This window comes from Pyxicephalus adspersus, chromosome 3, assembly GCF_032062135.1.
Source record: "Pyxicephalus adspersus chromosome 3, UCB_Pads_2.0, whole genome shotgun sequence".
NCBI classification, from domain to species: Eukaryota; Metazoa; Chordata; class Amphibia; order Anura; family Pyxicephalidae; genus Pyxicephalus; species Pyxicephalus adspersus.
In genome coordinates this window covers 12,615,015-12,627,098 of record NC_092860.1, presented here as the reverse complement: position 1 = coordinate 12,627,098, position 12,084 = coordinate 12,615,015, and the positions used below count along the sequence as shown (strand labels likewise).

General features: G+C 40.7%; 1 protein-coding gene across 2 annotated transcripts in view; it reads right to left on the bottom strand.

Moving 5' to 3' along the window:
• Positions 1-12,084, bottom strand: part of LOC140325661 (protein MTSS 1-like) — a 99,357-nt gene that overhangs the window by 8,701 nt on the left and 78,572 nt on the right. For both annotated transcript variants that reach the window (XM_072403610.1, XM_072403611.1), the window contains exons 7-10: positions 10,823-10,980; positions 9,760-9,867; positions 8,350-8,447; positions 282-393 (exon numbers count right to left, since the gene is read on the bottom strand). In XM_072403610.1, the coding sequence (XP_072259711.1) occupies positions 282-393; positions 8,350-8,447; positions 9,760-9,867; positions 10,823-10,980 (476 nt within the window). The remainder of the gene's footprint in view (positions 1-281; positions 394-8,349; positions 8,448-9,759; positions 9,868-10,822; positions 10,981-12,084) is intronic.

The window sequence follows — 12,084 nt, the reverse complement described above, 5'->3', positions numbered from 1 at the left end:
TTATCAACCCTTACCTGGGTTAGGAAAAATGATTGTACAAGTGCAGCTCAGTGTATATTCTCATGAAGACTAAACAAGCAGGTAACAATCTTTTATTGCAGTATTCCAAAAATGGTTTCTTTTTTTATATAAGGTTCTACTTACATTTGCAGTAAATATATTTTTCAATACAATATTAGTTCCACTTTTGTTTCTCTGCAAGGGATACAGAATACTGAGGTGCTTTCCAGAGATGGCGCCATTTCCGTTAACACACAACTACAAAGTTATCTATCTCTTACCTCGAACATTGTGGCCAGCATTATTGCAGACGGAGGACGAACATGAAGGGCTTCTACTGAGCTTGAGATGGAGTCCATGGATGGTACATGCCTCATTGATCCGTGCATATAGCTATAAATGGAGGGAAGGAAAAGAAAAAATAAGTCCCAAGTGTAATTAACCATGTCACTATCTTTTATAAAGTAATCACAATCAAAATATAGTTTTTTATTGTATGCAGACCACATAGCCCATGTACTTCATGTAGAAGACTTAATTTGCAAATGAATGAATACTAAAATATTAGCAGTGACAGTTCCAGGAGAGATCTTGATCTGAGGTCATTTGTTGATTGTGACTGTTCACCTTTCATTAATGGTAGCACTTCAAGTGCAAATCTCTAATCTTCAGGAATTAGAGTGCTATCCTTGTGTTCCTTAAAAAGAACCATCACTGCTGATTTATAACTGTGCAGTGCACAGAAGTGATTAAAGCTCAAACAGATAGTACAATCTGATCCACAAAGCATGAAGGCTTCATATACAAAATTAATGGTGTGTTAAGGTCGGCATTCACACTGCATAGCTTTGATAAATCTACCGTACAGAGATGGTGACATGTATCATGTGCTGCAGACAAATGCCATCCGGGCAGAGCTGGAAATTCCCCAGATCACATTTTAGGAACTGCAGGAACACCATTTACCTGGTGCCGAGAAGCAAAGCTGCAAGGCAACATGTAGACATGGTTATGCAATGTAATGCCTATGTAAGTGGAAAATATTCACCACTGACCTAAATGTACATTCAAAGTGCACTTTATGCTTGCAATAATAATTGACATGTACAATATATGATTTTTTTTTTAGAGCTATCAGTTCCAGAAGAGTGACTTTGTTTGAGGTAAGATGATGGTATCAGTCTGTTGCAGGCAGGAGAAAGCCTTTCCTCAGTCTCCAATCCCGAGTGATCAGACTACATCATTGTAACTTGATAGCAAGTCACAAGTTGGGAAGCTACAGGTTTTTAATATTAATATAGGCATGTATTTATTTTTTTTTTAGCACCAACATTTTTCACAGCTCATTACATTAGTCTATAGTGCTGTCAATACCGGGCCACCATAGAGCTAACAAATGAAAGATCTGTATCATACGTTAGTAGATGCAGAACAAGGTTGAGGTTTGCACAAAGATGGCACAGTCCTTCTGGAGTGGAATGCAGATGAACGCATTGTTGGAGGAGTACTGCGATTTCTGTGAAACTACTTGGAAATGTTACACTTCCCACCCTCAAATGAATAAAACTGATAACAGGTCGACGTTCAAGACTCATTCTGCCCACATCAGATGTTTAAGCTGTAGGTGGAACAGCCATAGCAAGTAGGCAGAGCTGGGGACTACAGGGGAATTCCGTTGCAGCTTACTGTGTATATATAAGGTGGTGAGGAAGAATGATGAAGAAATAATTCAGCACTGCTTTCCTAAAAGCAAATGATCAGTTACTTTGGCTGTTTTAGGTATGAGCAGCCACTCAGCAAAGGCACACACATCTGACATGGGTGACAATACTCCCTGTGTAATCCCATACTACTGATCCCTAACAAGGAGGCTTTCACTCGGACAAATCCTAGGAATCCCCTAACAATGGATTATTATTCCATACAGTGAAACACCTTTTCTATCGGAATGTAAAAGTAGTTGGCACCAGGGAATGGGTGAAATCGGATAGTGGAGCAAAGCTACACATAGAGCTGACCTACAGTAACCTCCATTGATTGGGTAATGTAAGCTACCTTTTATACACAGGGACTGAAGGATTCTGGGTAATGAAGAGATATTGATAGCAGTGTAAAGTTACAGAGGGTTTAAATGGGGAGACTATAGCGAATGTCTGTGAAAGGCTCTGCTGATGTAACTCTATCCAGTGTGCAATAGCTGCTGATGAGACACAAATGAGCGATCATGCCAGAAAAGCTTTGCAAGTGTGAACATAATACCTCAACTGTCCACTAGATGTCACTCCTATTCTGCAGCTCTGGGGGGATTCACAAGTTACTTGACAGCTCCATCTACCCTAACAGGTCTTGAAGTTTTAGAGGATGCTTAGGACTACAGGATTGGTAGTTGATGTCTGATGGGACTTGAGGTTCAGGTGTAATTTGAAGATGTGCTAAAAGTCAGGATGATAATTATTTAGAAAGCAGCAGCCTAACACACTGCTGTGCAGATATGTAATAAGCAGGATAAGTAAACATTAAAAGAAAAACCTGACGAGGGTTCTAACCCTTCCCTCTACCCAGGACATACAAGGACAGGACATTCAAACACCACATTGTATCTACACAATACAGTATGTAGTTGCATGTTTCTGAAGTTGCAAAAAGTTTAATTTTTATGTTCTTTTTCAGGTATATCATGGCAGTGAGGGGTAAATGTAGGTCATGTGCTCAGTTCAGATGCAGCGCTGTCACCCTTTTCTTCCAAGTCCTTACTTGGAATGTAAGCAAACTTGCCTATGTACAATGTGTGGGAAAATTGCAATGTTTAGGTGACACTGGAATGAGCTAAGTGAAAGGAGAAAGTTACATAGCAAGTCAGATTGAAAAAAGACTTAAGTTCATCAAGTTCAGCCACTAGGAAAAAAAAGATATCCCAGATATAAAACCCTATGGACTTAGTTAATCCAGAGGAAGTAAAAAAAATTTACAATTTGCTCCAACAGAGGAAAAAAAAATCCTTCCTGATTCCGATTCTGATCGGATGTTCCCCGGATCAACAGTCTCTGCTATTTTTCCTTTAAAGCTTTAATATCCAGTTAGTACTTTACCGTTATAAAACCACATTTATAAAAAAGGAGATCTGATTTTGTACAGTGCTTTGATCAATGAACTGTATTTACATTGAAGGGGCATGTAACCACTCCTTTCTTTGCATGTAGTGGCATACGGACATATTTTGAAGGGGTGTACATGGCCCAATTATTTAAGTTACAGATGCATATGCTACTTTTCAACATTACCAATCACTGTACCAAGTGTAATTTATTTTTGTTCTATCTTGGCATTGCCAATGTCCTGTAACCTGCTTCACTCCAGCAATAGCAGAAAGAGTTTGACGGTAGACCAAGTCTGTATTTTCACTGGTGGAAGCTCATTTAACACGGTGGAGAACAATTGGGGAATGGACATTCATGGCAGGTTAATGTAAACGAAAGCTGCAGATTCTAAAATATTGCTCATGAAACACCATCACTTTGTTAAAGCCAACATTATACTTTAGTGATTAGGTTTACATACACAATAAGAAGGTGCTTCACTTTCGCCTTAGTACAAGAACACATATTTCTGTATAGGATACTGGGATGTCCCTGCACCTTTTATCTGCATTCACGCTGGCAGCTTAGCAATGAAGGTCCTGTGTACCCGGCTATCTGTTCCGTGTGACCTTGTCCCTACACACAGACACACATTATCATCTGCAGCAGAATCCCAGGCTCCCGTCTCAGGCCCTCAGGGAGTTTGGAAATAGTCCTCTTTTATAAACAGTCTGTAGGTTTCCTCACTAATCCTAACCGCAAGGAGGGAAAAAAAAAACTCTGACAAATCCTGCAGAGCTGGTGAATCCTTAAATGGCTATATTAAAACAAGACACTTCTGTCTAATGAATGAATCATCTGTAGCAAGGAACATCCACCTTCTTAGGACATGGCTGGAGAGAAGATTCCTGAACCCAGTGCTTAATAATGCCTTAAAGGAGAACCACACCTCCTCTTTTTCTTTTGTGACCTGAAAGCTAAATGGAGCATCACTGGGTGCAATGGCTAATTTCTTCCCACAAAAGCGTCTAGAGAAGTGGCCTAAGTCCTGCCACAAAAATACAAATGCAATGTTAGTATTAGTGGTTTGCCTAAAATTCAGCTTTACAGGGTTCACAAGACAAATGCCTTGAAGACACCAAACAGGAACGCATCTTTATGTAACTTGTATATTCATGCTGGGAATGCCGGGCAAGTAAAAGGACTGTGCAGACGAAAGGTAATTTCACCTGTGAATCAAATTCAAGCTCCTGTGCTTTGCCTTCAAATCCCTCCACAGTTCTTCCCCCTTTCTGCCCTGGTAGAAAAATACCCACCAGCCGCTCTTTTCGCTCCTCCAATTACCTAATAATGACTTCCTCACTCATAACCTCATCACATGCACGGCTCGAAAACTTTTCTAGAACTGCCCCGACTCTATGGAATGGTCTTCCTCATCTTGTTCAGCTTGATCCTACTTTCTGCTCATTTAAAAGAGCACTTTAAACCCAGTTTTTCAAACTTGCCTACCCATCTTCTTCTGACTCATAAACCCTCACTACTTCCACCACTCCATATCTCCCCTCCTATTGTGTGAGACCTCCCTCATCCCCTAGATTGTAAGCTCTTCTGGGCAGGGTCCTCTCCTCCTCCTGTGTCACTATCTGTATCGGTCTGTCATTTGCAACCCCTATTTAATGTATAGCACTGCGTAATATGTTGGCGCTATATAAATCCTGTTTATTAATAATAACAATAATATTATTAATAAAAAATGCAATGATCGACTTTAGTTTTTTAAGCAAAATTCTATTTCTGCCTTCCATACATATCAGCACTGCTTACCTCCTGAAGCTTGCTTTAGCCTCATGCTACACGCAAAACATACATCCACATTGTGAATTTAATAATTGTTTAGATATTTAATAAAAAGCGGTATTTTAAACAGACCTAAATATTTTTTAGAAAATGAATGTCAAAAGTTTATCTAATATTTGATATCTGAGTTTAGATTTAATATCACTATACTCAAACAGGAAACACCTCTTCCTGCCTATATATATATAATTCCATTTATTTTCCAAATGCAGCCTAACAGGGGGATAATATTTCGCATGCTAAGGACAGCAAGCATCTTGACCCCGGTTTCTCACTCTCTCCCCCATGAGCCCTTATCCTCTGACAAAAAAGGGTCAGAGCTATTTTTACCAGCTGCAAACACCACAACAACAAAAAGTCACATCTCCTCCCTCCATTTGCTCAGTGACTTTCCAACATCTGTTAAAACTCTCCCAGAGGAAGAGTCTGAGGGGAATTGGCAGGCGGTCAGAGAAGCAGCGCCATGTGCATGGATGTGCAGGATTGTTTCTGAATTAAAGGAGAGAAAAAAAAACAAAAGAAAAACACCCCCAATCACAACAACAACAAAACGGCAGCATCGAGAAGCAGTGAGAAGAGTAGAGTGTGAAGGGCTTTGTGATGGAAAGGGAGAATGACAGAGGGAGGGGAACTGGCAGAGACCAATAGCAAAGCAGGGAAAGGAATCTACATTTTAGCTTGGGAGGCAAAATATCCCCTTTATAAGCCATCATATTGTTTACTGTTAATTTGATGCTTTTATATTTTAGCTGTGGATGTGACCTGCTGTAAAAATTATATATAGTCATCATCAATTGTTTGAGAAGTTTATTACTATAGGTCAAAATTTTATATATTAGAATGCTTTGCTTTACAGATCTCTCTGCAGGCACCACTTCCCTCTATGTAAGTGGACAGGAGCAACGAGTTTTTTCTGCAGTTTTGCTTGGGGCATTAACATATACCCTAAAGCACGCTTCGTTGCACCTGGGTGTGCCTGCAAAAGTGAGCTGGAAGGAGTGTGATAAAGAAATGGAGGTAGAAGCACACTTTAGAGCTGATTTATAAAAGCCCTCGAAAACTGGAGAAAATAGACTATCATGGAGAACCTTTGGTGATCCAGCTAACATGGAATAGATTTTTTTTAACAAATCGTTTGCTTTTAGTTTGCAAAAGTTTTCAATCTTGAGCAAGATCCATTCCAGGTTTGCTGGCTCATCTAGGTTCTTCTCCAGTCCTGGGGAGCACATCAACAGGTATTTTCTTGCACAGGCTTTAGGTATCATATTGTGCCAGTTTCAAAAATAACAAAACTGCTTGGACTATCTTAAGGGTAAATGTATACATTGTATCTATTCTTTTTTAATAAAATGAATCAATAATGGAATCTAACATTATGTACATACCAGCAGCCTGCCTCCTTAACAAAAGATACTTTACATTATACTTAGGATTGATCAAGGTGAGGACGTTAAAACTAGTCTCTAGTTCTTATGAAATAAGGAGAGGCAAATCTACAGTTGTGGAGAAAATGACTTCAGTGCTTCTGTTTTGATCACTCAGAAGGAATGAATGCATGTCTGCAGCTACAGAAATCAAAGATGGTTTTAAAGATCATTTTTTGCTAACTAAGGGAATATACGAATATTTAGGTATCTGGAGCCTGACCGGAGGTTCACTTTAAAGACTGCTCCACCAACTCCCCCAGGAGCTATCCTTGTCAGACCAGGAGACGCTGTAACAGTCATTGAGAGCTGGACTTTTCCCCAGTCTGACGTACTGTAGATCTCTCATTGCTCCTGGTCAGAGCGTGCAGACTGTACAGCTGGATACCAGATTCTGCTCAGATCAAACGTCAAAACTGTACACTTTTAACTTCTGTTACTTAAATGAAGTTAAAGCAAGATGTGGTAAAGACAGACTAGATTTTTTGTTTCCGCCTGAAAACTGAGCGTGCAAAGGACAACTATCAACAAGCCTTTAACAAGAATTATCATATAAACCCTGTTGTCAGGGAATTATCCATGGAAGTGACTTGTTGGCTAAGTTGCTAAAAGAATTTGTGCGTGTGCTGGTCAGGGTTCTCCCCAGCACCTTTTAGCCGGGTGCACCACCCTGTATCTTTCAGTAGCCACCCATCTGTTTTTGGCTGGCAACTGAAGAGTTGGGTGACAATACAAGGGCTACCACCAGTCTACAGGTCTTCCCAGCCAGCTCAAAAAAACTGTCTGGGTTGACACTGCTGGTCATTTAAAAAAATCAGAAGCGGGTTCACTTGCTAACTTAATAGGCACAAGGAGCCCGAAGTGAGGCCTTTGACATCACCGTGGTGCCCACTTTCCCCATCACCAGCATATGTAATGTTTTAAAACATTGTTAGAGCGCTGTAGGCATGATGTAGGAAATTGGCAGAGACAGAAGACACTGAGCGCTAGAAGACCGGTGACCTACTGCAGGAGACAGCCAGAAGGAATGCTAAAGTGACCTTCTCGCTACAGGGTCAAAAGTTAAAATAGACACCCTGTACAAGAGGTCACGTTGTTACCTTTCCAATGGCCAGTGTATTGAAACACCTGCTGCTTTTTGGCTGATGCAGGTATTTTGACACTTCCACGTATGTCAAATTAACTGCTCCACCAATATTTGTTGTAGTTCCTCTTGTCAGTTTGCAAGTCACTACATATATGGTGGCGTGAGAAACCACAACATGTGGCAGGAAAGAAGCCCACACACCTAAAAATACTAAACACTTGTGGTGGATGAGAGAGAAAAAGCCGCAGAAAGGGGAAGTAAATAACATTCTCTTAGTATGAAAGGCATCAGTTTCACTTTTGATGCTGTGGTGGCAAGATAATTTTAAATGGGATTGTTGCCCATGCAGCCCCTTTGAAAAATCAATACCCTCCCTAATGGTTGCTGGGGTCTGAGGGTTGCAGGTTGGACACCAGGAGTTTAGATAGTTTCCTGGATTGAATGCTTGTGTTTTCAGGTTTTAAAATGTTATGTTATTTTATACCAATTTATGTAACTAATGCCTTCTTGCCCAGAACAAGACTTGTAATGAAAAATTCCCCTTTCCTGGAGAATGTTATTAAACCCTAAAGAAACAGGTGTGTGTTTCTAGTTTTCAGACCTTTGGTCAGATGTTATTGTCAAGTGAATTCATTTACACCTGCTTGGCTAAACTTGGTCATGGGCATCCAAGTATAAAAAAAGCAAACAAACCATAGACAGGAAAGGGTTAAATTCATAACTTGACTTCATGCAATATTTTATTGAGTACACTGGAAAGCTGAAGGTTTTATACAAATTTATTATATAACTAAACAAATGTGGGTGTGAATATTTCTATGTTCAAGAAGAGACTAGAAATAGAAAGTAAATCCCCCCCTCCCGGCTAGGCACCCTCCCGCAGAGGAAAACCTCTCCAGAATACCTGTTGGTGCTGGCCCTTCGTGATAAGGTTCCACTTGGAGAGCCGGGTGGGGTCTGGTAAATGTAATTGTAATCAGAGCTCTTCAGATCAAGTATCACCTGTTGAGCAGAAAATGAAAGAGAGGATCAGATCATTTCTCACGAAACAACAATGTCAGAAGACTGCTGAGACAGCAAAATGTGAGCAGGGGGTGCCACTTTATTGAACCATACCATTATTTATGTGCAAACAGAAAAAGAGTCTGACAGTTTATTATACAGAGTCAACAAATTGCATATATCAGAATCATTTCTGGATGGACTGACCCCTTAAATTCGACCCTAACATACCCCGTTCACATCAGCTCTGTATGTGCAGGTGGAGGTGGGAACCAGCATGTTGAAAGTTGTGAGCAGAAATAACAGAGGGAAGGAGGTGGATTCAAGACTAGTCGAAGTTCAGTTTTAACCCCCATCAAAACAATCTTCTCCAATGAGGCACCGACGTTGCATGTCCTAAATCAAGTTTTGGCCATAGGTATACATTAGGTTTATCTCACAAAAGCTTATGTGAATTCCAAACAGCAACTAGCTATTGCACATGAAGCAATTCCTTCCAACCAAGAACACGTTGCCTAAAATATAAGTGTTCTGGGAACTTGTTTCTGACCACATGTCCTAAGTGTGTGGAACATGTCCTGCAAAATATCTGAAGATTACACTGTTTGGGAGTACATTACAGGAAGGAAGTGGACGGTGTTCACTCTCCCAACAATACAAGTCAGACCTTGCCATACTCCCTGGACATTACAAGAGCTTTTTTTTTGCCAATGTAATCACCATGATTACACCTCCATCACAGTACTAATTAGGAGTGTTCATATTAAAGCAGATCTGTCATGGAAGACTGAATCTGTGACCACGTAAGGCTATTTAACTGTTCCAAAAACCAAGCCATCTCATTGTATATTTATATCTATAGACTGGCTTGTCTGTAGCCTCCAAAGGCCAAATATTCTTGAAACTACTCTGACCAGCAGTCCTGCCATTTAGGCCAGCATGTCCATTAAATGCATAAACCTCTGTACTGGATCCATATGACCCTAAGGGAATGCAGAGAAATACAGCACAACGCAGATGAAACACAGCCTCAAACTGCCTTGTTCTCTGCCATGTAGGTAAAAGGAGAACTGCTGACCTGCCAGAAATTAAAGTTCCCTGATATTGTGTTGGTCCCCATTGAGGCATGGACTCCACAAGACCCTTGAAGGTGTTCTGTGGTATTTGCTGGCACTAAAATATTAGAAGATACCTCAGGTCACACTCTCCACTGAATGGCCTTTCTGCCCCCACAGTGCATCTTTCTTCTGGCTTTAGCTGGATCTAAGCTGTAAGCACACTTGCTAGAAAATCTTTAAATATTAATACATACCTGTTCACTCAATGGAGGCAGTTTATTTGGTTCCGCTGTCAGACTTATTAGATCTTCCAAAATAGTTTGCAAATGAGTAACTTCTCCCAGCATTCCAATCTCTTCACCCTGTTAAAGTAAAGAAGAGGTTAAAGTTACATCTAGTCTTTCGTTCTATTTTAAGCTCACAATGTGCATTAGAAGCTGCAGCAAGCCAGATAGAGCCCATCTCATTTCCTGGCTGGAGTACATTCAGTATCATCAAGCCCTTCTCTTTGTCCAGACTCTCCCTGACCAACCAGATTCATTCATTAGATTTCAGTTCTTGCAATTATGGGAGCTTAGCATCACATGTGAGCATTATCCAAGATAGTCTGCATGCAGATGGGTGCTGTGACCAGTTAGTATTTACTGGCACCACCCAAAGACCCAGTGATAATTGGGTGTAACAAAATGTACATAATGAATGGTTAGCACTCTGACCTTTGCAGGGCCAGGTCCCAGGTTTGAATCTTGTCCAGGACTCCAACTGCATGGAGTTTGCAGGTTCTGCCTGTGTTTGTGTGGGTTTAGTCCCACATTCCAAGAACAAGCAGTTAGGTTAATTGGCTTCCCCCCCAAACTGACCCTAGATACTGTTAATGACATATGACTATGGTAGAGACATTAGATTGTGAGCCCCTTTGAGGGACAGCTAGTGACATGACTATGGACTTTGTACAGCGCTGCGTAATATGTTGGGACTATATAAATACTGTGAAGTAATAAAATTAATAATAATAATGTCATTAGGACATTAATGAGCGAGATGGGAGGAACCACAGAAGACAACATATAAGCAGATTAAACATCATCTTTAAACTGTGGAATAAACTCAAAGGTAAGGACTCCATTTTGAATGATAAATGCCAGAAATATAGCAATAATAAAAAGATGGCTTGTTCAGACAGCAGGCCAGTAAATGAGTAAAAATGTTACCTGGAAGGGGTTCAAACCCTTTCCTACAACAACCAACCTTAGGTAAAAACATTTTGGCTTGATATAAACACTAGTTCTCCAAAAAAATCAGCTAGACATGACTTACCAGGACGGGCCTTAGAAAGGACACAAACATGCAAAAGCGCGCTCGTTCCTCTATTAGTGCTCTGGTCACGGCTTTCTTCTCGGCTTCTTCCAGAAGCATATATTTGTCATTCATATCCTGCAGAGCGCAATCCAGCTGCAATCGCACGTCATCTTTACCTGTGTGACAACAAAGGTGCATTAGAGCCCCAAATCCATGGTAAATCCATCTACTGATAATTGTATGAAAATATGTAGCTGTACAAGATGGAAACTAGGAATTTGTCAAACAAAAGGACCGCAATGGCCTCCTCAGTGTCTCTGAAAAGGTTTATGTATATCTAATGCCCAAAGCAAAAATTGTCAGTAGTTTACTGGTGGAGGCTACGTTGGTTTTCTTTTTTTCCAAGCTTAATACACTTTCTGCAAGTACATGAAACCAGAAAAGGCCGTCACTTCCTTGAGATGAGCTGAATACAAAGAATGTTACTTTCTTCTGTAAACTGCCGATTATCCCCCTGACCCAACCTTCTAGGTCAGGCTGTTCACATTAATGGCCTCCATACATTTGCAGGGCAGCTTATGTGGTCAACAGTCAATTATACATCATTGCCACACTTGGACAAAATAAGCGTGTCTCCCGCAATTTTAATGGGCCGTTGGTCACAACAACCACTCTGTTCTTTCTCTACAAGGTAGCGGAGGACAAGACTGCACTTGCAGTAGCCCCTGGTACCTGCAACGAGAAAGCAGAACCTCCCTGTGCCTTCTTGTGGACCACATGAGCTAGCCTGGGAGAAAATCATGATATCCTAACAGATTAAAATCTCTCGATTACCAGGGGAAAATAAAATAAAAGATATGCAGCCACCACAGGACCGATAAGCTGTGATAAATGACATTTTTGTTCTTGGGTTTAGGTATGCCTAAGGTCACGACTGCCTGGATGCTCCTAATGTACCAGCAACCAATCAAAATTCAGCTTTATTCTGAGAGATGCAAGCCAACCACATTCCCTTGTCCTCACACAAGCCCTGGAATAATTCTGGAAAAGTCATTTGTGGCAGCTAAAGAATCCTAAGGGAACAAATGGTCGGAATGAGAGACCTCGGCATAGTCCTGACACAGCTGATACCCAACAGTTGTTACTGTCAGATGCTTCAGGCATCGTTACCAAACAACTGCGTCACACATACAGCATGTGCCAACCAAGGCCAGCAAACAAAGTATAAAATACTATAAAAAAAAAAAGGTTCTGCATAGATATGAGGTATTATAGGGGTG